Here is a 26,609-nt window from a genome sequence, read left to right on the forward strand (position 1 = left end):
AATGTCTGGAAAAAACTATATTGCTATTTTGCGAGACAATCCATATCAATGTAATGAAAGTGAGGGACTTACGACAATCACAGAATGCCCCAAATAATCAACCCATTTGCCAAGCAAAGTCTCATGAAATCTTCCCTTCCTTCCTTCAATTACATTTAGAAACGACTTGTAAACGTTATTATGACTATCCCTCGTTGGCAGTGGCGGATTCTCTATCAAGAAGTACTCCAGCTTTCACCTCCAATATCCTTTCGCGGCAGACGAATCAAAATCCCCTCCGGACTGATCCGCACGAAACGCGAAACGTGGCGGGAGCCAACGTGGACACAGGGGTACAATCGTCAATTCATATAAAAAAAGGTCGGTAATGAAGAACAATAAACAACTGTCAGGCGCAAAATCCCCATCCTACCCTCCCCTCACCCTCGCTCTGACCCACAGCTCTTTCTGCTCGAAGTTCATCACCATCCTAATCTACAAATGCCTTCCTCCATCAAAGTTCGAAAATTGAAATCTGCCCATTTGAAGTCGATCGATTTCCTCCGAAGAAATGCTCGTTTCGGCGCTTTTAACGTCGGTGGGAATCAATCTCGCCCTCTGTCTCTTGTTCTTCACTCTGTATTCAGTACTCAAGAAGCAGCCCAGCAACGTCCGCGTCTATTCGCCGCGCTCGTTGGCGGCCAAGGGGGCGTCGGAGGAGAGCAACGGGTTCAATTTCGAGCGGCTGCTGCCGACGGCGGGCTGGGTGAGGAGGGCGTGGCAGCCCTCTGAGGACGAGTTTCTGTCCGTCACCAGCTTGGATGCTGTCGTCTTCATGCGCATTTTTATCTTCAGGTTAGTGGGGGTAGAAAAATGGTGATCTGCTGCTTGCTGGGTGTGTTGAGAGTACTTTTGGGTGTATATTTGAGTTGGTTTTTGTTTCTTTTGAGCTTTCGATGCAGTTTGAGAGTGTTTGGGTTTGCTGGGTGTGTTGAGATTAATTTTGGGTGCTTTGTTTATTGTTTGTTTTGGTGCAGTTTGAGAGTGTTTGGGTTTGCTGGGATTGTTGGGGTTTTGGTTCTGCTTCCGATAAATTTTCTGGGGGACCAGCTGAACCGGGATTTGGATATTTCGGATTTGCCCAGTACGTCATTGGACTCCTTCAGTATTTCGAATGTGAATGCCGGCTCGAAATGGTAATTATTAGTTCATTGTGGGAAATTTTGATGACCAAAGTTATTAACTTGACATGAAATTGCAGTATTTGAACAGTGTCTGTTATACTCTTTTGGTTGTTGCCTGTTCTAAACTGGGTTGAAGTGTCATATTTCTACACATTGTTCCCCGAATGCAGTGATTTCCCGTTCTTTGGAATTCAATTCTATCGAATTTATGGCATTTTAAGTTAGTGAGGCACTCAAGGTGAAAAACCTAGGACATACCGGATTCCCCTTGCCAATGGTCGTAACCAAGTTGTATGCTTTTTCTCTCTGTGCTTGAACATGTAAAAGCTAAAGGAGGCAAAAAAAGTGTGCACATAGGTTGACATTTGGATATAGGTCTCAATGTGTCTTTTAATTTCTCTGGGAGAATTTTTGTCAGACCCAACGAATGTAAGCTTACTTGGGATATATTGTCATAGAGCTCAGCAACCGGGTTGGAGTTTTCTCTTCTTGTGCTTGCACATTCATAGACTAGAAGGTGAGACTGCAGTTGTTCAAGCTCATGCCGAGATTTGGACTTTTCTCGGTTAAATAATTTTCTCACTTGTTATTCAAAATAACTTCAACAAGTACATCTATGTGAAGTTTTCTTTTTTCCTCATTGTTGTTGCTAGATCATTTTCAAGTACATTTTATTATATTTATATTAAGCACAGTAAAATTATTCTGAAGGTACCCTGATAATTAATTTTGGTTTCCCAAGGTTATGGGTTCACTTCTGTGCAGCATACATTGTCACCGGATTTGTCTGTTATCTCCTTTATTATGTAAGTTTTGTTTTGTTTCTCTTTCATGGCTTATTCCATCACAATTTTCCGTTTCATTGAAAAGAAATAATCAATTGTGATTTTAACTTCATGACTATAACTGCAGGAGTATAGCTATATCTCATCGAAAAGAATTGCTCATTTCTATTCATCCAAACCTCAGCCTAATCAGTTTACGGTAGTAGTTCGTTCTGTTCCTGTATCATCTGGGAGCAGCTGCAGTGAGACTGTTGAGAGTTTTTTTACAGAGAATTATCCTTCTACTTATCTTTCACATTCAGTGGTTCGTCGAACTAACAAACTCCAAGGGCTCACAGTAAGTATCTGTTATAGATTTAATCTTTTGTCCTCACACCGACAGGGGTCAGAATTGATTGTGGGAGTTTATTTTTGAATATTTTGGAAAATAAGTGTGAGACCTCATTTGTTTTTCACTTATAATCCTGACATGTGCCTATGCTCGATTGCATTCTTTATTGGATAATCCTGACAATGTGGCAGATAATCAAAGACATGATAGAACTGTTTATGTACCCTTAATACCTCATTATTCTTTGCTGAAAAACGAAATCTTTATGACTTAATTTGTTCTTGAGTTCTGTCATCTTCATTGGGTTGACTTTTTAGTTTTTACAAGGCTAAGCTTTTGGAACATTTAATTACTTAATTAAATAGTTTTCAATGAGTATCAGACTTAAGCCCGAACGAGTTAATGTTTTGGTTGTTTTCTTAGTCCCTGCTTGGTGCTTCTGTAATTATTATGTGTATTCTATTCAGATTATTACACGTCACACTTCGGAGTCCCTTTCTACTTGCTTCATCCCACACTGCCTAGGTGTTCGTCGTACTTGTATTTTTTGGGTTTCTGAAACATCACACTTACAGCATTTGAACAAAACTGTAACAGTTAACATTTCTCTATCAATGAGATATGTGAACAATTCATTTTCTTTTCTTGGTAGAGTGAGGCAGGGAAACTATACAGAAAGCTTATGCGCCTGAGATCAGAAACTAATACTCAGCAAAGATTCAAGCGTGATGGCTGTTGGGGGCTGTTTGGACGCAAAGTTGATGCTTTAGACTACTATGGAAAGAAATTGGATGATTTAGAAGATAATGTGAGAATGGAGCAAACGTCAGTGGCAGGAAAGGTATTCATACTATTATTTTTTCAAGAGAGTGACAGTAATTGTTTGCTAATGGTATTGAAGAAGTTCTCCTCTGCTTAAGACTTCATTTAGCAAATTTTTAACCCGAGAGGTGAAACAAAAGTATCTGGGAAATATAATAGAAATGAGTAACGCACAATCTTCCTCTTATTATTTTTGTTATGTTAGCTTTAGGAATTGTACGAATAAACATGTATAGCCACATGTTGACTTGTAAAAGACATGTCGGAATTTTAGAGGAAAAAAAAAATCATAGTTCCAATAGATTTTTCTGAAATTGTTTGATTTATATGAACATGAAATTTGATGCATTCGTTCCATGATGCCCAAAAAATATTAATTATAGGACGTTGCAGCTGCCTTTGTGTCATTCAAGTCCCGGCTTGGTGCTGCAGTAGCTTTTCACATTCAGCAAGGAGAAAATCCCATAGAATGGGTTACCGAGAGGTCTCCGGAGCCCCAGGATGTTCACTGGCCCTTCTTTTCTGCATCTTTTATAAAAAGATGGATCTCCAAGCTGGTGGTGGTGGTTGCATATACTGCTCTTACAGTTCTATTCCTCATTCCAGTTGTAGTAGTGCAAGGCCTTACCAATCTTAATCAGTTGGAAACCTGGTTCCCGTTTCTGACAAGCGTACTGGACCTGTAAGTAGAAATTTATCAGTTTTACTAATTGACTCTTTTATTTACGACGTCTGATGAATTGTACAATTTCTTGACTTGCAGAACAGTTGTCAGTGCAGTCATAACAGGATATCTTCCAAGTCTTATTCTTCAATTGTTCATGTCGTTTGTGCCACCCGTCATGATAATGTTGTCTTCCTTGGAAGGATACATCTCTTTCAGTCAGATACAAAAAAGTGCATGCAGCAAGATGTTGGGGTTCACAATATGGAATGTTTTCTTGGCAAATACACTATCAGGAACACTTCTCTATGGGTTCGAAATCTTTCTTGAGCCCAAAAAGATTCCGGGGATACTTGCTGATGCTGTTCCAGCACAGGTAAAAATACATACGTCATGTTAGCATGTATCATTCTCTCGCTAGAATAATCATATTAATTTTTAGTTGCTTTTTGCAACTTCATTACATTGTGTAACTGTTTAAAGTGCAATGTTAAGACCGGAAATTTGAATTTTGCTTCCTGGTCAGTTTTTTCCTGATCCGTAACTTTTGAAAAACTTATCCTCGATCATCATCAAATTATAATATTGGTGATAATGTGAAGAATTGTTATCAATAAAAAACCAGTGGTACTTCTATGATCGTATATTTGTCAGGTGAACTTGAGATTCAGTTGAAGTGCTATATTTTTAACTTTTGAAACCAATTGTTTGCATCACGAATTCATGATGAAGGTATTATATAGATTTGTTATCTTGGATGCAGGCATCATTCTTCATTGCATATGTTGTGACATCTGGATGGACCAGCCTTCTATCTTCAGAACTCTTCCGCGTGACTCGCCTGATTTTGAGCATCATAAAGAGACCATTTTCAGGAAAAGATGATGAATTTGAAGCTCCTTCAATTCCATACCACAGTGCAATTCCTAAAGTTCTCTTTTTTGGACTCCTCGGATTAACATACTTCTTCCTCGCTCCACTAATTCTCCCGTTCCTCGTGGTTTACTGTTGCCTGGGATACATAATCTTCCGTAACCAGGTTAGTTCGATGCTCTCTTATTGTATAAAAATTAATTTCTAACTATAATAAACCAACTATAATTTAATTTAGAGAGAAGATGGACATGGGTGGTGGGAAGTTGGTATTAAGGACACAATACAACTTCACGTTTTGAAAACTCCCAATGCAACTTATTGGGTCCTTCTTAGTAACTATTAGCGTTTCAAATGGATCGGACTGAAACTCCAAAATTTAGGTTGTGTCATGACTAAATATTGGTGCTAGGGTAATGAGAAATAAATTAAAAAATTGGTGGCAACCCCAAACTCCTCTTGCACCGTCAAACCTCAGACAAGGAAAGCTTTCTGCAAGGTCAATTTTTCGCTTCGTTGTTATGTCTTGAATTTTTGGCAATTCGTTTTAGTGATCTTAGAAGCACATATAGGACCCTATTCAGTTGAGTTACTAACTTATACTCAAAAAGTAGGCTGACAATTTGACATTACTTCATATTTTGTACAATCTAAGTATATATTTGGTCATTGATCGAAGTTTTATTGTAAATTTTGTTGTATTTAACAAGTTTTGGTTCTTTTTATTCTGATGTTATATATTGACAATTTTGAACAGTTTCTGAATGTATATGAACCCAAGTATGAAACGGGTGGAAGATTTTGGCCAACGGTGCACAATTCAACAATTTTTTCCTTGGTGCTGATGCACATTATTGCAATTGGAATGTTTGGGCTCAAAGAGATCCCCTTAGCGGCCGGTTTGATTATTCCTCTTCCGATTCTCACGCTTCTTTTCAATGAGTACTGCCGCAAACGATTCCTTCCAATATTCCAAGACTATCCAGCTGAGGTATGTTGGTACTAATGCTATCAACTTTTCGTTTATTTCATTTGCAACGGAAGTATAATTAGTTAATGTTCCAAATCTGGTTCTTACCCTGAATATACCCTATCTTTTCAGACCATCGATATCTGACAGTGACATCGAATTGGTTATCATTAATATGGTTCCTTGTATTAAAAACTTAAGGAATATATATCTCAGCCGACGATTTGGCATGTATATAAGAACCTCATTACTGCGTTTTGATGCAGTGTTTGATAAAGAAAGATAGAGAAGACGAGAAGGATCCCACAATCTCTGCATTTTATGAAAAGTTAACCACTGCTTACAGGGATCCAGCTCTGTTGCCAATGCAGCATCCGCGGAGCACTGATGGATACAGGTCTCCCCTTCTTCAATCCGTCGTCTGAAGCAAGCTTACCTGTCTCTACGAAAATAAAAAACGAAGAACGAAACAGCTTTTGCCGCGAATACAGGGACAGAAGTTTTGGCTAAAAGTGTAGGTAAGATTGTGTGTGGTGAGTCTGTATTTTCATGTAAAATGTGACGAGTGTGATCTTTCAGTTAGGCTTGTAAACCATGTGAATTTTTTGGAGAAGCACCTCTCGTCTATAAGTGATCCTGGCTTTCCAAAATCACTTCCAAACAAACCCTTGATTTCGAGAAGTAGAGTTGTATGGTAAACATTTATTGCTATCGTAATGATTGTCGTTGTAATATTAGTAACCTTTCACATCTTTATTGATATATGCGGTTTGAATAACGTGTATTTTCATGCATAAATATTTGTGTTGAATGATATTCCAATTCTTAAACGTGAAATATCGCACGACATTATGTGATTAGCTTTAGATATTGGTTACAGTTGTGTCCCAACGTAGAAAATTTCTTTTTATACTTTCAACTAACTTAACTAACTTTTGGCAACCAATTCCCAAAACATGCTGATTCTGATGTTCCATTTGTCAACTCAAAACCCCACTTCTACAACATTGTTGAAGATTGGAACAGTTCCATTTTTCCAGATTATTAACGTAAGACTTTGACATTTGTCAACCTTACCTATAATTTATGTGATTTATGTCACTTTTATTTTTCCTTCTTAATTTTCTAGAAACAGCCTACATTTTAGAAATTGGAGGCTTAAGGATGTTGACATTTGGCTTGTTTTCTGGCCTCCACGTGGAGCAACAACAAAGGGCTATTGACATGTTCCTTAGAAAACATTTTTGGTCAAAATGTACCCTTATTTTTTAGGTCAAATGTCAAAATGTCCCTTAGAAAACGTTAGGATGACAAAAAATTTAGGTTTAACTTGACGCAATGTTATTAACTACCCTTTCCATGCTAACTTTAAATAATGTTCTTTGTAATTTAAATTAATTAGGGTGATGAACACATGACATGCAGACATGGCAGTACCACAAACCTTAAGTGCAGTACAATCTATATTTTTCTTCTTCATAAGGGGAAAAAAGGAATAGTGACGTAACTTGTGCAGAAGCAGGGCCGGTTGTAACTTTCAATAAAAACTAGAACTGGATGGACGCTAAACTGATAAGAAAGATGTACTAAAAAAAGAAAACAAAAAGAAATATTGTCCGTAAATTGTGCAAAAATAGAGTTGGTTATAATTTCTAATAATAAATAGATTAAATAGACAATAAAAATAAGGTAGTGCTATTTACACATTTTTTTACTTATTACACATCATTGTTAATTTTTTTGTCCATTGATCTTCATAAATTTATTCGATTCGACAGCCCGAAATAAAAAGAGGTTTGTGAGAAGCAAAATAAGTTTGAAGATTACACCACCCTAAAAATACACATGTAACTTTTAATAAAAAATAAAACCTCATGGACGATAAACAGACAAAAAGAGATGCAATAAGCCAAGATATAAATACAATTTATTGTATATATAGTGCGTATCCCTTCAGATTTAATTCTATTGGAAACTTGTAACCAATTTATTGTAAATACTTTCCTAGATTTTAAAGAATCTAGGTAATTACTATTGAGAAATGCTAAGGAGACTCTCTAAAAAATCGGACTTTTTATGGACTCTCTACAATCTCATATTTTTTGCATAGTAGTTTATAATGTTGGCACGGAAATTAATTTTAAACTATGAGGTGGCAGAAAGTCCATGAAGAGGAGAAAATATTCATTGTGTCCAGAACATGAGTGACACATTACGTGTCATTATATAAGTGAGGGAAGTTTTATTTTTAAGTTGTTAATATTTTAAACAAGTATCTCATCATTTGTATAGTAACGCGTGATGTACCGTCTCATCTCCAGACATATGAAAAATATAACCTCACTTTCAGAGATTCTCTTTAGCATTTCTTTTTATTTTTCAATTTTTATGGTTTAATGGTTAACTTCAAATGTGAACAATCGAAAGATTCGGCAGCCTCGGACTTGTTCATCTCTTCCTTTGTCCATGGCCGCCATACAATCCGTTAGATTTGCTACCTGATCTTTTTTAATTACCCTTTTTTGCTTCTTCTTTTGTGTTTACATAGTTGTTTTTTGTCTTAAATCTTCTTCACTGGTGTGTTCTTGCTAATTTGTGCTTTCTCAGATGTCAAATCAACCGTTAACCCAACAAAGTTGCTAACTTCCTAATACTAACCAACCCAACAAAGTTGATAACTGCTTAATGATAATTATTAATCTTGATGTTTTCGGAAAGTTTGAACGTAGGATCGTAAACGGTTATTCGGAACCCATAACATCTCTGAAATGTCTTACATGGCTTTTAAGAAGCTTATGGTGTAGAAAAAGACATTTTAGTCAAAATGGTTATAAGATTGACATAATTTCTCATTTTGATCATTGAGATTTAAAATCGATAGAAATTGTCTCAGAATTTATCCAACATCAATCATTTTGGTCATTGTGTGAAAAATTTCTGTTAAATAACCAAAATGATAAAAATACCCTCAGCTTAATAAACAATAGGTCAAAATGATTTGATAAAAATTGAAGGTATTTTTGTTGTTTTTCCTTAGTTGATGGAAATTTTTCACAGAAATACCAAAATGATTTAAGGTGGATAAACTTAAGGACCAGTTCTATGTGCTAGAGTGGGCTGGACATGCTTCCTTGTAGGGGTGGCTTTGTAAAAATCGATCTTCTTAACTTTTTTTCATGAATGATTAGCCTAGTAGGGTTAATTTACTGTGAGGTTATTTACCCAAGGCAATGTAAATTTTGACCTCATATGGCCATGAAAGTGACATAAAACGCGTTGTTCTACAAGTCACATCCAAGATTAAAAAAAAAAAAAAAATTAAGAATGTTTGCCCCTTAATTTTTGTCCCATCATAAGAAAGCTAGTGGCTTTAGCTTTAGGAGAAAATCTGGATCCAGTGTGTTAGATTTGGTTGGGATAGGAAGAGCAAATTGGAACCGTCGCCGAATTATTATTTAGAAATTAATATCATTTGAAAATACTTTTAAAATAATTTAAAGTACTTAAAAAAAATGATTTTAGATTTTAAAAGTACTTAAAATGCTTCTTCAAAGAACTGGTGCTTCTTGTAAGAAGCATTTCTAGTACTTTTGCAAGATTCACTTGTATTTTTACTAAGAATTGATTCCAAAAATATTTTACCAAAATCATTTTTAATCATGTTAAAGACACTTCCAAATGAGCCTTTAGTGTCGGTATTTCATGAAAAAGGTTTGGTAAGAAGACTATCAATTTAAACCATATTTTGTATATCATATGACATGGTTGTTGAAGATTATATTATTATTTAAGTGTTAATTAACGTGCTTATTTTCTATTTGTGACACATCACATCGTTTATGATCTAAAAAATGGTTTACTTAACATTACTCTTCATGAAAATGTCATTGTCACATACATTATTAGTGTTAGTATTATTATTTTTATACGAGCGAAATTGTGGGATGGAGAACTCAAAATGAGAATTGGATAAGTGATCTTGCATGCAAGGATGAATTCTTTCAATCACTTGTGCTGCAATCCCCTTGTATTAAGGTAATCTTATTGTATATAAATTCAAATGTGACTCTATGCAGTTGTTTGATAATCATTTCATTTTTAGTTTCTATTTTTCACTTTTTTTATTAGAAATAAAAGGAAATGCAACGAGGGAAGGAAGGGTGAACAAGGATAGCAGAATGGTGGTGGAAAGATATAGAAAAATGTACATAGAATGGTACAAAACAAAAAAACTAAAAACAATTTTATGTAGATTTTCATTTCTAGTTTTATATTTTCATTTCGTATGTCATTTTGTGCATTTCTCCGTCTTCTCTCCTACCAGACTTCCTCCATATCCTTGATTAATCTATCATTTCAGGATTTCATCTAGGGAAGTGTAGAGTTTTAAATTCAAAACGGATGAGTAGAAACTCAATACCTTATCTGTCAGGATATTAGATCACATGTTTCCGGTAGATGTTCATTCCTCTAGTAGATGAACTTAAATAAACCCCTAGTTGCCTTAGATGACTTTCAATAAGGGTGGTGATCAATTTGGTGGAAATTTTTTCTAAGCTGGTTTAATTAATATAATTATCCTGTACCGATATGGATCTTCTGCCCCTAATTGTAATTAGCTCACTAAACATATGTTGATCTAATTAGGCTCCATTTGTTGTCCATCTTCAGCATCATTTGATTAATTGTTTTGCTCAATGCTGATGATGCACTTGTAATTGTTTTCATCAGATATTCAATACAAGGGTACAATTAGTCCCTATCTTTACTTCTATGTTTTTATCTCCTTGGTGCTAAAACGTCACTCACTAATTTTATAAAATATAGTTTATTAAACATATAAAATACATGTAAAAGAAGATACGACTAGTTCAAGCTCACAATTCCATATAATTAATTTTGTGATACATATTTTTAAAATAACAACAGTCTTCTCGTCCTTCTCGAAGGAGGAAAGTTTTATTTTTAACTAATGTGACATTGTTTCATCAGATCATAAGATAATCGGGATAATTCATTCTTTTGATCATCATCGAAGAATTATGTCTAAAAAAATTCGTTTCACTTGGAGTCCGTTTAGTCAATCATATGTGTCAAACAAATCAACAATTATGATAACAAATAACGTCTTTATGATAAATTGGTAACTTGTTTGATACACACGACTTAGCAATCTCTTAATTAAATGAGTTTTTCTAGATATGATCATTGGACTGATAGCATAGAAGAGAGATCATATTGGCATCTTTGGCTCGGTCAAATTTAACAGTTGCAGGTCTCTTTCAATTAGGTTACTGTTTATTGCCCGAGATTAATAAGAACAAAGAGATAAAAACAAACGCTATAAGACCATTTCATATTCAATCCTGTGAAAAAATCTTCCTATTCCCCGCATATAAATATGCACATTAGCATCAAAGCCTCCAACTTCAATTAAATCAATCACTTGCAAGTACAAAACATAAACTCAAAAGAACTTAATAGCTAGTGGCTAGAAATGGCAAGGAAGAGAAAAGTTAGTGAGGGAGTGGAAGACAACAGCGCTACTTCAAGTGAGGGAACCATGGGTTGGGATGAGATGGTGAAGGAAGCTTCTGCTGTCGCCGAGCTAGGCGGAGCACGTAGGGCGCGAAAGCGCTTTGTTGGTGTCCGGCAAAGACCCTCTGGAAGATGGGTGGCCGAGATCAAGGATACCATTCAAAAAATTAGGGTTTGGCTAGGCACCTTTGACACTGCTGAGGAAGCAGCTAGGGCTTACGATGAGGCTGCCTGCTTGCTTCGCGGTGCCAACACCCGAACCAACTTCTGGCCTTGCTCCCATTCGCCGTCTTCAACCCCGGCGCTCCCCTCGAAGATCACAAACCTCCTCCTCCAGAGGCTGAAAGCAAGAAACAACGCCAACTCTTGCTCTCCTCCTTCTGCTCCTCTCCCTATCATCAACCACCAACACGATAACAATCTTCACGAACAAGCAGCAAAAACCGAATTGTCTGAAACATACACGGATTTCCTCAACGATCCCGAAGATTACTACATCACAAGCAGCAACAATCATGACATCATCACTGATCATATCAGTGCAAGCAGCATTGACTACATGACATCGAGCTTAGAGTCATGCTTAACTAACAAGGAAACTGATCACATAGAGTACGGTAACTTGAGTGAATTGGTGCAACAGACTTACAGCTGCGGAGATGCAAATTTCGCAGCAGAAGGATCGGAGGAAGATGTTGATCCAGAACAAGAACAAGAAGAGGAAATGAACGGAGATCAAGTTGGAGTTATAGACTTCCAGTTTGTCGATGATATCGGAGCATCCAACTCAAACTGCTACTCTCCATCGCCTTTCGAGATTGCTGAGGAGATAGAGGAGCCGGTTCTGGAGGCTGAGAGCTACACCGACGAGCCTTCGATGCTGAGAGCCGCCATGAAGAGAATGAAGTACGAGAGGAAGTTTTCGGCTTCTCTCTACGCCTTCAATGGGATTCCCGAGTGCTTGAAGTTAAGAATCGGATCGGTGAATGGGAATGGGAAAGGTAGAGGGGTGTCTGAGTGTTTGAGCAACCTTCAGAGAGCGTGCGGTAACAAGAAAGAAGAGGAGGTTGTTGTTACTGTGGGGGCGGCGGGGGAACACCAACGAAATGATTCGAAACAGGAGGAGCAGGGTTCATCAATGGATGTTTCTCTGAGTGGTGATGGTGAATTGTCACTCTGGAGCTCACTTGATCTGCCGCCAATCTGCTTTTTGTCAACTAATTAGTTCTTCTTATTCTTTTTTTTTTCTTTCCTTTTTTTTTCTTTTTTACCAAATTCATGCTCTAATTTGATTCCACACATCAATCTGGAATTCCATTCTTTGCAATATTTTCTGATATTCTAATATATTTCAAAGAAATAGTGAATTTTATGTAATTCGAACTTTGGGTTCAAACTTCGACCCGATGAAGTAATAATAAAGGAATATGTTTTCCTCAACTCATATTTTTTCCTTCAGTGTTCGTTACCTTGTCTTGTTTTTGCCCCTTAATTCCTTTTTTATTATTTTTATTCCAATGTGTAGGAGTACAAAATTCATTTCCTATAATTCTTTAAAAAAATATAACAAATAAAATAAATTAGCAGGTTTTGTTGTATATTTGATTCAATAATTTGGAAATTTTGAGGTTTTGTTTGGTGTGTATTGGACATAAGCTAAAGGGAAAACACATGTTAGACAAACACAACCCAAACTAATAATTTGCAAGATCCTTTTAAAACTAAGCAATTCAGAAAGTTAATGAAATCTCTATCGAGAGCTGTTATTGACCAATTATAATTAGATATCGAACTTTTCATCCTTATGTAGAAGCTAACACCTAGATGAGCATAACCGCCTGTGCAAGTGATTGTTTCTTTTACACACCACAAGAGATGATAACAAGTAGGCAAAAGTTGATGTAGACGTTTCACCTGAATTGATTGATGATGGTAAATGATTTACAACTACAACAACAGAACCTTATTTCATTAAATAAGATCAGATCAGCTATGTAAATTCTAGAACGCCACTACGCTCAATTTAACACCGAGTTTCCCGTTAACTTCAAGTACTCTATATCTTTTCTGTAAGTTTTTGTTAAAATCTTCCCAAGTCTTCCTATACCCTTTTTGACTTGACTCTCTGACTCATTATCGCATTTTCTAACCGGAGCATCTGTATACTTTCGTTGCATAAATAAATTACAGTACTTTGAAATACACTGAATTGTAAGGATATGTTAAAGCATTTCTCCAAGGGAGGTCAGTTCTTTCTTTCATACTAATTTGTGTTCGTAAAGAGGAAAATTCAGGACAGACCCACTTCAAATACCAAACTAGAAATAACTCGGCCTACGCCAGTGTTGAACACTGGCTCAATAACAAAACGATTACCCATATAAAACTCGGGAATGCGACGGAAATAAGTACAGCAGCACCAACTGAAGGACAGATTATATATACAAATTGCGAGGTTTTTTTCCCAAGCATCACGATAGATTCACAAAGGACTTGTTGAAGGCCTAGCTCTCTACCTCTAAAGGACACGAAGTTGGGCAAGGAAAGCAGCACAAAGATCCAAGAAGAGAAACTGCGGACCCTGAACCCTCTGAAGATCAAGCAGGTACTTCTCCGCCGGAGTTTTGAAAAGCTGTTAATACCCAAAACAGCGGCAAAATGTCAGGATTATGTTCTGGACAGATGCTCGAGCAGTGAACTCCTTTGATACCAAAGACAATAGTAGATTGATGACTGAATGGAACTAGAAAAAGTATGGGATTAGGGAGCGATCTAACAGAAACTCTTACCTGCACTTCAAACTTGACCACATTTGGCATCTTCATAGCACCATCATTTTCGATGATGCTGGACTCATCTCCAAAATAATGGTTACTGTGCACAGGGTTGTCGATCATGCCTTCGTTTTGACCTGGATTGTCAAGAACCCACCTACACTTCATGTTGTAGTGTCCTATCTTCTTCCAACTAACCCGCAATTCTTGTAAAGCTTTAAGGACTTCTGTCATTATTTCACGAGGATGTGCTCGAGACTGGCAATAAAAGGCAGCAATAGATCAACAACAATCATATTAAAGTTTGAACTTCACTCCATTTAACGTCTAGGAGAGTTGCTCCCAAATAATAATACTTAGCCAAAAGCCGAAGAAATTTAACCTGAAGTCCAAGAGCCCATTTCCTTTCAACAGGGAACTGTGGTTTAAAACCCATTCCTTGATACTCCATATATCCAGGAAGGCGGTGCCCAACAGGTGAAGCAGCAGTCTCACTTTGCTGCATACGATTGAAACCACATTCCTGGACCATATCAATAAAAATGAAACACGAATTGTGCCAAGTCTTAACAGAAACTGAACAGCAGAGAAGAATATATGATGAGCTTGATAAAAACAATTCAAGCTTTTGAATAAATTTGCCCCACTCATGTTATGTAAATCTTGGCCTAAATTATGTTCGTTCACAAATCTATCATATTCCTGTATCAAATGCTGTAAAAGTTCCCCCTAACTTCTTTCTTCTTTCACGTTGTTATATTATGGCCAACAGGCTTAGTCTTTGGCCTTAAAAGAGAAAATTTTATTTTCTAACCAAGCTGTTGGTATAATATCGAAAACGGATGACACATACCACAGTCTCCTGAAACTCAGCTCCAAGATAGCCACTGGATACACGGAAACGGTTGTCCAATAACAAATAGTATGCAACTGTTCCCTGAAACATGATGCAGATAGTAAGTCTCAGTTGGAAAATCAAGAGGATGAGATCCTAAGGTACAAACCTCATTCTGTACTCTACTACGAAGAGACTCAACCAGATGGTTCCTGTCAAATCCCATCTTAACTACCTCCTGAAGAATTTCCTCATCAATCTGCATAAAGAAGGGTTACACTTCAGAACTTATGATATAATATCATGTAACCAAAAGACAAAATCCCAAGTCCTCCCCAAAAGAAGTAAACATCACAACAATAAAAAGGCCAAAATACTGACAATGGACCATAAAAAACAACCAGTGTGGATGGTAATCTTGAAAATTGTTTGTGCACATGCACTTGTCCATGCAGCATAAATAAAAACATGCAATACAAACACACTATGGACATGCCAATACAAAACTGAGAAAAAAATGGAATACAGTGAGCAAGGATCAGCTATGTGTTAACACTTGTTACATTAAACTATGGACCAAAAAACCGAAATATTTCACAATTCCATTTAAACAACGTGGCAAATATCACTTGGCACATCTTGAAGAACAAACCAGAACATTTATTATAACTGCAATACAGGAGATACAAGGAAACCTTTTTTGCTTGTTGCATGGTGTCTGGTGGAGGAACAGCTAAATAACGAGGAAGATGAGCCTGGAACCATGCATGATGTCGAATCTCAGGAATGGTCATTCGCTTCATTGGATCAACTACGAGCATTCTTGGAATCAAGTCTCTTGCACCAGGTGACAAATGACTAGGAAGAGTGTATATCCCACCCTGAAGACAAAATGACGTAGGCTTAGGCCAGATAACTAATCTGCAAGCATATAACTATTTGATTCATGATATGCTATAGCTTGTTTAATATAGATAGTGAATGGAAAATTTGATTGTCAGTGGACGCAAAAGCCACAACAGAATTAGATCTTAATATAATTCGAAAACAAAAGGAAAATATATCTGATGAAAACTAAAATATCAATTTTATAGTAAACAAAAGAACCAGATCTAGCAATACCTTTATTTTCTTAAACAAGTTTGGAATATTTTCATCATCAAATGGAAGGGTGCCACAAAGAAGAGCATATAGTATAACTCCACAACTCCACACATCCACTTCAGGCCCAGCGTACAGCTTGCCAGATATAACCTACGAAAGATGAAACAGATGTATCATTGGAAAGAGAAATCAAGCCAAGATACAAAAATAATGTATGCAAACTACTTCAAAATAATTTAAAAGACATCTAACTGCAATCATTTTACCTCTGGAGCCGCATAATTCGGGCTGCCACAACTTGTCTTGAGAAAATGGCCATCACGCATTATGTTGCTCAGACCAAAATCAGCAATTTTCACATTGCATTTGGAATCCAGAAGCAAATTTTCGGGCTTTAAATCTCTATGAACAACCATATTCCTGTGACAATACTCTACGCCAGATATTATCTGCCAAAAAAAATATTAACTCATATAAGAAGCAAAACAATAGTAGAATAAATACAACAAGACAATTGACAAATCACCTGTTGAAAAAAGTTACGAGCTTCATCTTCCTGCAGCCTACCCTTCTCTACTATATAATCAAAGAGCTCCCCAGACTTCACATACTCCATCACGACATAAATGTCGGATGGTGTTTCAATGACCTCATAGAGTCGTATAATGTGAGGATGCATAAACAACCTCAATATTTTGATTTCTCTTCTCACTGCATCAAATTTAAGGGGAAAATGGAAAGATAATACAACCAAGTCCAAATTCTGAATTCAGGACAGAACTCTTAATTAGAAAGGACAAGTAATCAAATTCATCCATCGATTTACAAAGATAGAGGGCTGACCTTTCTCTTCCATTTCCATGTTCTTTATTTTGCGGCGGTTAAGGATCTTGATAGCAACTTTATGTCCAGTTAATGCATGCTCTGCAATTTTAACCTTTCCAAAAGAACCAATACCAAGAGTCTTTCCAAGCTTGTAATTTGGTAAATAAGTATCTGCACCGCTGCCACCACGGCCAACAGGTCCATCCATTTTCCTAATCTAAACACACAATCGAATATTCAGATAAATGTACAAGAGATAACACCAACAAAATATCATGCCAAGAAGATATCTCTCAGCCATAGACATCCTCATGGTCATGGTTAGCGGGGAGAAACAATAGCGAATTTATGTAATAACTAATAAGAGATGCACCACCATATAATGACAGTTAAGGTCACATAGTAATGTCCATATATACTTTTGAAAGATACCTCTTAGTCATTGATCAAATAAAAAATAATGAATATACCCGCGTAGATTTTTAAAAAGTAAGAATAAATTCAAGACCCGAGAATTGTATGACACATATCCTCACTTTCAACTGGTTCCTATTTTATTCTTAGTTTAATTGTCCCAACTAATCGCCCCTGGTTCCATATTTCACACCCTTCTCTCTTTCTACTCCGGCTCTCTACTCTAGCTAACAGTTTGTGATTCTTCAAGTGTACATATAGAATTACTCAAACCCCACCAGGATTGGAAAAGCAAGGCACCACACTTGATTTCACATACTTCATAACAGACATTTAATCTGTAAGTTTGTAAGTACAGATGAAATTCACACTCCAACGTTTTTGTATAGCCATGGAAATGATAAAAGTAAGCAACTTTGATTGGATCTGTAATTTCACCCACATAAACAACATAAAAAGTTAAAATTTTTCCATTACTCCAACACACCACAAGATAAAAAAGCTATCTATCTTAGAATTGCCCTCCCATCCTCGATTTCGATACATCAGTCATGTAAAAATCCCAAGACACAGTAACAGTAACTTTGAGGAATATAAGCAACAACAGGGAAAAAAAAGGAAATTGAAAAACCCCACTTTCAAATTAGAAACAGAAACCCAATCTCGCACAAATCAATCAGTAAAACCTTCAATCAGAATAAATAATAATAATTCCCAATTTTTGCAAATTTTGTAACATTTTCCCCCAATTTTTCCAATAGTTGCCTAATTCCAAAGAAACCCAATAAACCCAGCTGCAACAGATCTCCGAAACCACGAATAAAATCACAGAATTGGACAATACAATCAAAGATTCATGCAATTCAACACAAACACATAATACAGAAAACAAGAGAGAGAAAGTAGAGAGGGAGAGAGTTACAGAAAATTAAACCCGAAATTGAAGTCGCAAATATGCAAGGCGTAAAGGTTCTCTTCGAATTGGATTGAGGAAATTGCAGTCTCAAAGACCCAGAAACTCGAAAAAAGGGATTACCTGTTCGTCTTTATTCTCTCTCGCTTCGCTTCCCGACTTTCCACTCACTCCGCCACCATCAACATCAACTCGTATTAATCAAGTTTACTAATCTTAATTAGTTCCTCCTCAAATGACTGATTCAGCCCATCGAAGTTCGGTGAAACGACAGTGAAAGTCACTTTCCGAGGGGGCAAAATGGGGATTTCATATGATTGTTTTTGGAGTTTCATCTTTTTGGTCTTCATTGGATTTTCAACTGTTTTTACAAATTTTTCTGCCAACTACTTTGACATGAAATCGAAGTTTTAAGTTTAAGCGAAATAACAAATTTGTTAATTCTTAAAAATTTAGTAAGTTATTAATTAATAGAAGATAGCGGAAATGTTTACTTTAGACAAGAGAAGTTGTGAATCGAATCAATCTAATTTATAAATTTTCAAATGTTAAACTTAATTAATTAGATATTTAGTTGATTTCATACGCATTCATTCTCTAAATAAGAAGAAAAAAGTAGATAAATTTTTATATCAAATTTCAAAGTAACTAAGTTTTTTTTCGGCATTAACAATAGTAAAAAAGTTTTAAAAAAATAATTTAACCAAATGTCTATTTTTTTTCTTAAAAGGAGATCAGTTGGTGGTTTCGTCACAACGGTCCATTCTACAGGAGATGAAAAGACTTACAAAGACATTTCAATCTCCTCTAATATGATTCCCTAGTGTCAAAAATCGAACTCAAGACGTCCCTCCGCTGGCAACAATCATTGAATTTGACCCAATTGATGAATTGATGAGGACTTAAAAATTTTAGGGAGCTGCAACCTATGCAAAAGTTTTAAATAAAATAAAATGTCACACTTATCACACGTTTTATTGCAGAAAGAGTAGATTTTAACTGAGTGAGGATTCCTATGAACTCTATAAACTATAACGTCGATGATTTCTATAAAACATCATTGATTAGGATAGCAGTGATGACATCGTTGATTCTGATCTACTAAACAGACCCTCCATTTTCCAGTTCATTCACCCCTCCATAGCTCCAAGTTTCCAGCCGTTGGCCGGCCGGCCGGCCGCACATTTCTTTCACCCCAACTAGGGTGTTTCATCCTCACAGTTCCAATCAAAACATTGAAAAAATAGGCATAATTTGGCTACAATAATATGAACTACAAACTTCTGCTGGATAAACAGTTTTACAGCCCACAAGCCGAAGAGAAAATCCCAGTACAATGAACTATGCGTGCGAGTGCCACTGCTTCAATAGCAACAAGTCATTTAACGAGAAGTAAATGGAAAAGAAGTTACATACGGATTGTTCATGTGTCCTATACAATATGGATTTTACATGATCGTGTCTCTCACCGCAAGGCATTATTTGGAAAGGCAAAAGAACCCTAGTAGTCCGGAATGGAGGCAAAACGGTATCCTTTTGCACCTCTGCATGCATAATATGCAATTCGTGTCTCATAAAAGCCTGCAGGTCACAATATTTATAAAGAAATCAGTCGGTGAATCGATGACCTGAAACATGTATGAAGCATTTGCATAAGTTAAGACTTGGAATCAAATGAAACCAGTCAGCATATCAAAGTTCACAGAGAATTTCAGAAAACGTCTCCAGATAGCCAATTGCCAGACTCGGAAATACAGTTTACGCTTTACTCCTAAGCTCAAATAGTTACATCTAAAGAAATTCAACATTCTACCAAATAGAAAAGAGGAAATTCAACATAAGAATTAGGGAATTGATATGAGGCTATCGATTTGAGAATTGAATGCCGTCTCCTCTAGCCAAATGATTTAGTTTTCCTTATCTCTAATTGTATGGTGAGGTAATCGATAAGACAAATTTTCCAATGCTTTGAAATGATTCATTAATATTAAACTCTAAAATTATTGAATTATATATATTAGCATTCAATATATAGTCCGATCAGTTATATAACTCTAAGTTGTCACAAAGGATACGTAAAATTAAAGTACTGAATGGAAATATCTTTTGGGATACCTGGGAGGAAGGTGAGAACCCCAAGAGCCAAAAGGCCATAGGCTTGAGCCAGCTCCCCTCCCATGTGACCGGTGAAAATGAAGTACGAAAGAAACAGAAGCAATGATCCAAGAGACAGCAGGAAAAGAGCAAGAACTATGGATTTCCACGGGATTTTATCAAAAGACTTTGGCGTATAGTCAAACCGAGGGTCACTGGGGCTTCCATAAACATCATCATCATCCGTAGCAAGAGGGCTGTAACGAACATTGCGCCTAGATGCCATCACCAAGGATGTTCAACAAGACCTGAGGATCAGAACGGAGCAGATAACTAAAGCCGTCTCACAACATCCTTAAGGATAAAACGAACAGGCCCACCTCCTCGGACAAGGCATATGGGAAAATGAAAAACAACCTCAAACAGCATTTTCAAGTTACAACACTGCAGTTAAGGTGGCATAAAAAACGTCGAAAACCCATAAACCATTTGACAGGAACTTGACAATGCAAGATTCTATTTTTTCTAGGAATTAAGAAATGCAACCAATCAAAGACTATCATATCGAAATCTATATGATGGCATATAGGATAATGTATACTCCTTCGAACAAGGAAACAAAACTCTGCATACAACAAGCGCAGGCAAACATAGAGAAACAGTTTGAAGCACAGATTCATTGGCTGAAACAAAAAATAAACAATTTGCAGAAACAGAAGACAATTATGTTCAATTATTCGTATGAAGATCAAAGTCAATTAAGGCTAATTATAATACAAAATTCAAGCACAAACACAAAAATAAATGAACCAACAAAAGTACTCATCTGAAAAAACAGGACGGAAATAGTAAAACGAAGCATTGGAGGGCCCAAATGGATCCTAAAAAGCAAACCCAGATGCTGAAATTGCAAGAATTCAACGAATCTACTAACCTGAGACTTGCCCTTTCAACCGGCGATTGAAAATTTGAAACTTTTCTGCAAAAATTCTACAACGAAAGATTGAAACTTTCCTCTTAGTCGGCGAGAAGAAAAAAAACCCAAAAACTTGACAGAAAGGATGGAGATCAATTGGGTTATGGTGAATCAGTAAACGGTGGGGAAGAAGACTCGAAGAAGAGGGCAGAAGGGACCCGGGAAGGAGGGAAGATTTGGGTAACTGGGTTAACGGGCTCGGGTGAGTAAGCCAGTAAATGGGCTATGGTTAAAATTCAGATAAGCCTAGCCAAGCCCACACAATTTAGTGTTCTTGTTTTGTTTTTATTTTTCAAAAAATTAAAACACACCTTTTAAATTCCGTTTGATAAAACCATATATACATAGAAGAAATGATGGATACAAGATTGAAAGTAGGAAATAAAGAGGAAAGTGACTAAAACAATCATTTTACAGTGTGATTCAAATATCGACATATTAATCAAATATTGACATTTAACTTAAGGATAATGTTAGACAGTTCAAATTTGCAAATTAAATGACGTGGTTATTAGTTATTAGATTATTACTTAAATATTGATTAATGTGCTTATTTCCTATTGATAACACATCATTGGGTTTGCAAATTTGGTTTAAATTTTAGTCTCCTAGTATTACCAATAAATCAAAAGGCAACTAGCAATTAGTGGAATAAGTTGTAGACATCTAGCTCTTATTACATCTCTAGAGATTATCAAATTTTGTAAGAGTGACCAGTTTAGTAGAGATCGATGCCAACTTATGTTAGGTAAAATTAGGTTGGTCATCTTGTTACCATTGAGTTTCCTAAACCTAAACCCTAAATCCTAAACCATTTAGAACACACAGAATGCAACTAGCTAGTTTAGGGCAGCTTAACCAAAAATAAAAAATACAACTAGGTATATAGCTTTCGTATGAGTTGACTCGATCAGAATATATATGAAACGTAAAGACTGAATCGTATATAATTGGCTATGCATGTCCGTATTTGAACCCTGGAAAAGGAGGGAAATTAAATTAGTAGCCATGAGAGGTACAATGGGGAATTATAATAGAGAAAGAAACAGCAAAAGAAAGAACTGGGAAGATCATCTTTAACACACATGAAGTTTCCTAGCAATGTCTTGAACAAACTGGAAGATATATATTTCAGAGAATCCTACTCCATCTCCCCTCTTTTTTTCTCTCCCCTTCCCTCTCCTCCTATTTGAAAGGTTACGGTTAAGTCACGTCAACATTTTATATTAATTTTTTATAGCAAAAGAAAGGCAAAATAAGAGAATGTGAGAGAATGAGATGGAAAGAGGAAGGGAAAGAATCATAGTCCTATTTTAATATAGTGATTCCAATTAGAAAGGGGCATGTTTAATATATTAAAAGCTTCATCGTTTTAGGGTGCTGGCTTTATATTTATATACATACACATTATATAATGCAGTATAATGCAGGAGACATGCATGTGCAGTGCAGGTAATGATCTTTGATTAATAAACCCACATTATTGCATTATTAAAAAAAAAGAGGCTAATTAATTGTGCATGTATATATCCAACTTCTTTTTCTCTGCAATATGCTCGTGCATTTGCGTGCAGGGCACGTGCTTTCTGCACTTTCTTGTGAACATGCATGCATGTCATCGCTACTTCCTTCGTCTGTTATTTACTTTATTGCTTAGAGAGCCACTTCTTTAAATTATATTAGTGATTGATAGGAGAGGTTTAAGGTTCATGTCGTTTTGCCTGTAATGTTGTTTCTCGTCCTAAACCCTAATCTCTTTCAAGTTTCAAGACCTCAACCAGGGAGGATTTTGCAGCACTTATGATCTAAATTTTATCGTAAACTGTACTGCTAGTGTTTTTCGTTAAGCTTTAACTTATATATAATCAAATATTAAACTGCAAATATCTCTAAATATCTTCAATTAGATATTGTCTGATGCAAAATAGTTTTGTGTTTTCAACTTATCAAGTATTAATTTAGGGGTAGTGCTATCCAGACATCATCTTATACTTTTACGCACCATTTTCAATTTCGGTCATTGGATCAAATGAATTGAAGAATATCAATGAATATAAATTAACAAAACAAGTATGTAAAGTAAAAATAAATGTGTAAAGAGCACCATCCTTGATTTAACCCACGCACTTTTGTCACTGGAGCAAGCAATGCATGCATGCACTCACAAACTCCACTACCTCAAGTCACCATCATGCTTCAAACTTTATAAGCTGCTCTCTTATTTCAAAAGTTGAGTGATAAAATACGTCATAATGTTCGACTTTAGAGGGACTAATAAAGAGGGTAAAAGAGCTATTGGAGCAGTTCTGCTTTATTTCAAATAATGAATCATTTCTAACAACAAATTATTCTAATTAGTTGCAACAATTATTCATTATATGAGAAGTGCGAAAATGTACAATATGATTAAGAAGCAAATCATGGTAGTTAACATGATTTGAATTTAGTTTCTTGTTGAATTATTAAAGTAAATTTATGGTTTGATCCATAATTAGAGGTACGTTATGGTTCAAACCACATTAATTGACAAAAAAACTCTTCTTACATACAAAAAGCATGGATAGATCATTGTTATAGAAAGTAAAAGAAAATCGAACTTTTCAAGTATGTTCTGAAACCAAGTAGCGGCACGTTGAAAAGAGATAGCCATTATATGAGGTGAGTTCTTACCAAGCTATACAAGGATCATAATCATAGGTGGAGATTTCTTTTATTGATTAGCACTCAAAATAATTAACTTTTGCTTTTCCTAACTGCGGCTGAGATGAATCATCGCATAGCTTTTAGATTGTCTTTTTCGTGTTTGATGATGACTCTCATAAAAAAGTGATAAATATCTGCGTCTCCATCTCCATCGATTTCCATTCAAGTGAGGTTCATGGCACTCAGTTTACAATTTAACAAAAATGGCACTTACCCTAATAGTAAAACAGCTTTTAGTAAAAGCCTATCTAGCTATTTAGCACTTCCACTGCTTATAGAAGTGCATAAAAAATTAATATTATTGTGACTTTGCGAGGAATAAAGTATATATTGCCTAACAAAAGGGATTCAAAGACCATATAATTTAGTACCCCCGCATGGAACTGGATCCCCTTCTGAACTTAGGAGGCTGAGCCTCTTGAGCAAAGGATCCGGATCGTTGAAATTTGATCAAACGGCTACAAATAGAGGGTCCTCTAAAAATTATAATAATTAATTACAGTCGTTGAATCAAATTTTAATAGCACGTATAATTTGCTCAGGAGACTCAACCTCCTAAGCCTAGGAGGGTATCCGGTTCTCTCCCTCTCTCTCTCAGTTTTTCTTTTATTGTTTTTAATTTCCATTTCGACAATCTTGCATGATTGGGAAAAAGTGAAAAGTTTTGTTGATGTATTATTGGCTTACAATTGGAGAGAATAATATAGCAAAGTTTAAAGAAAATGTTCTTCGCATACTTTTATTAACAAAACGAAATTCTAAATTATTATAAGTTACGAAATAAGGATTTGAAATTGTATGCACGTTGCCCTATCTAACACTTATTTAATTAGCATGATTGTGATGTGCATGGCATCCATTATTCGAGCTTAAACAAAAATTTTGGTACCCATTTTTACCTCTTACATGTTTTTTGTTAATTTATGTCATTTGATATTCTTTGATTAATTCAATCTAATGACCAGAAATTGAGAAGGTTGTTTGGGAGGTAAAAATAAGGGTATGGATATTGAATAGTCCCACCATATAGCTTGTAAAAAGGTTTTAGCCATAAAAAGGTTAAATATATAGGGAATTAAAATTGATGACAAGTGTCGTAAAATTTGCTTGGATGCTGATTGTAACTTGTAAGCATTGGTAGCAGTTGCTATTTTCATTAGGGCATGCATCCAAATACAGGTGTAATTTTGTGGACTTGTGAGTCTGTGAAGGCAGAAAAGAGCAAGGAAGAAAAACAAATAGGGAAGCAAAAGCAGCTGGATGAAGCTGTAAACCATATAATTATGCAAAACGGCAGGCAGACAATCTCTTTGTTTGGGTCACATCCAATTGTCATATTAATACAGCACGAGTTTACATGTGTGACCATGTGGCCCATGCCAATTCATGCAACGTTGAATTATATATATATGATGAATCAATTGTTAAATAACAATGTTATACACTGTATTCATGTTACATTCTCTAATTAAGATTAGTCTTAATATTATACGTGAAACTTACTTGCATTAGAGAGTACGTTAGGATTCTGGCCGTTAAATTACATGTTAATCTAAAAAAAATCATTAACTACATGTTAATACACGTGATTTTGTGGCTTCCCATAAGCTTAGACCAAGATGAAGAGCTGAGATCATCAAATTTCTTTTGACTTAGAAACACTTGTAAGTTAATATCATTAAACTAACACTCCACTAACAATTAGAAAATTATGAAAAGGAATGAGCTTAGAGATATAAATGATGATTATGGAAAAACGGATTGTATTTCAGGTGTGAGTGGCTTAAAGATTGCCACACTGTCGTTTTCTGTCTAAATAAGTTTCTCTTGTGTGGGAACCTAGCAATACACATTCTTAGAAATAAGCTTAAACATTTTAACAACCAAGAAAATAAAAACAATTCATATATTCATAGGACGGATAGCAACAAGATATCTAGAAAATTTAGGATCCATTCAGTAACGTTTTACAAAATGATTTTTTTAAAATTGTTCTGTAAACGAATATGATATGAGTTTTCAATTTTGTGATGATTTGAGAATGCTTTGATGGTTTAGTTCAAAAATGATTTTAGAGAATGAAAACATTGAAAACAGTCAAAACACGTCCGATACCAAATGTAATATATATATATATGTATGTATGTATGTATGTATGTATGTACGTATGTATGTATGTATGTATCTATAATACAAATTTATGTTTGGTACAATGGTGGAGGTGGTGGTAAGGATGTGTGTGTAAAACTGGGGGTTGGAGTAGTGGTGAAAATAAAGGTGTTAGTGGTGGTGGGACATATGTGGTTGCAAACCTAGGTAGAGGGCGATGGCGGAGGGCATGGTGGTGGTGGCGGCGACTACGATGGTGGTAGTTGTGTTAACGATGGTTATGAGGGATGGTTGTGAAAATAGTAGTTGAGAGGTGAGGATGATTTGGCGGAGATGGTTGAGGTGGTGGTGATTGTGGTGTTACTGGTGGGCATGATGGCAACGGAGGTACAAGTTATGATGGTCATGCTAAGATGGTGACGATGTCAGTTATGGCCGTATATGAGTTGGTAAAGGTGGTGGTAACTATGGTGACAAAGGTGATGATGGTTGAAGATACGGTAGTGGCGATGACAGTAGTAAGAGGTGGTGGTGATAGCGACATTAATTTTTATTTATTAAACCTCTAACTTTTTTTATAATGTCTTTTTTATAAATTTTATTTATTTATTAAAACTCAGATATTATTTTGAAAACCATTTTTGAAAAACGGAAGAAATAACAATTTGAAGTTTTACAAAACTTAAGCTAAACATTGGTGTATGTGTTTTTCGTTT

The 26,609-nt window shown here is 35.9% G+C and overlaps 4 protein-coding genes across 7 annotated transcripts; 2 read left to right on the forward strand and 2 right to left on the reverse strand.

Moving 5' to 3' along the window:
* The first annotated feature begins 413 nt into the window (after window positions 1-413).
* LOC103951030 (CSC1-like protein HYP1) lies at window positions 414-6,436 on the forward strand. The gene is made up of 10 exons (XM_018648358.2): window positions 414-834; window positions 1,017-1,175; window positions 1,906-1,969; window positions 2,076-2,285; window positions 2,932-3,120; window positions 3,485-3,783; window positions 3,865-4,141; window positions 4,529-4,804; window positions 5,396-5,629; window positions 5,875-6,436. Exons 1-10 carry the CDS (start codon window positions 551-553, stop codon window positions 6,031-6,033), a joined length of 2,151 nt encoding a protein of 716 aa, XP_018503874.2. The 5' UTR covers window positions 414-550; the 3' UTR covers window positions 6,034-6,436.
* A 4,602-nt stretch (window positions 6,437-11,038) lies between these two features.
* On the forward strand, window positions 11,039-13,179 carry LOC125474856 (ethylene-responsive transcription factor ERN2-like). The gene has a single exon (XM_048578988.1). It carries the CDS (start codon window positions 11,106-11,108, stop codon window positions 12,369-12,371), a length of 1,266 nt encoding a protein of 421 aa, XP_048434945.1. The 5' UTR covers window positions 11,039-11,105; the 3' UTR covers window positions 12,372-13,179.
* A 167-nt stretch (window positions 13,180-13,346) lies between these two features.
* LOC103951031 (SNF1-related protein kinase catalytic subunit alpha KIN10) lies at window positions 13,347-18,290 on the reverse strand. 4 transcript variants are annotated; one of them, XM_048578987.1, is made up of 11 exons: window positions 18,135-18,290; window positions 16,703-16,901; window positions 16,386-16,570; window positions 16,126-16,308; window positions 15,878-16,009; window positions 15,451-15,636; window positions 14,925-15,014; window positions 14,774-14,857; window positions 14,303-14,419; window positions 13,936-14,178; window positions 13,347-13,778 (listed from the first exon to the last, which is right to left on the reverse strand). In XM_048578987.1, exons 2-11 carry the CDS (start codon window positions 16,890-16,892, stop codon window positions 13,665-13,667), a joined length of 1,524 nt encoding a protein of 507 aa, XP_048434944.1. In that variant the 5' UTR covers window positions 16,893-16,901; window positions 18,135-18,290; the 3' UTR covers window positions 13,347-13,664. The 4 variants fall into 4 exon arrangements, with proteins under 4 accessions (XP_048434944.1, XP_009360591.1, XP_009360592.1 ...); XM_009362316.3 differs by having other exon boundaries at window positions 14,303-14,443; XM_009362317.3 differs by having other exon boundaries at window positions 14,303-14,443; window positions 18,033-18,176.
* A 990-nt stretch (window positions 18,291-19,280) lies between these two features.
* Window positions 19,281-21,259, reverse strand: LOC103951029 (transmembrane protein 230). Its single transcript, XM_009362313.2, has 3 exons — window positions 21,040-21,259; window positions 20,127-20,413; window positions 19,281-19,592 (listed from the first exon to the last, which is right to left on the reverse strand). Exons 2-3 carry the CDS (start codon window positions 20,389-20,391, stop codon window positions 19,513-19,515), a joined length of 345 nt encoding a protein of 114 aa, XP_009360588.2. The 5' UTR covers window positions 20,392-20,413; window positions 21,040-21,259; the 3' UTR covers window positions 19,281-19,512.
* Window positions 21,260-26,609: the final 5,350 nt, after the last annotated feature.

The sequence above is a fragment of a genome, unplaced genomic scaffold, assembly GCF_019419815.1.
Source record: "Pyrus x bretschneideri cultivar Hongxiangsu unplaced genomic scaffold, Pyrus_bretschneideri_v1 Contig13, whole genome shotgun sequence".
Lineage (NCBI taxonomy): Eukaryota > Viridiplantae > Streptophyta > Magnoliopsida > Rosales > Rosaceae > Pyrus > Pyrus x bretschneideri.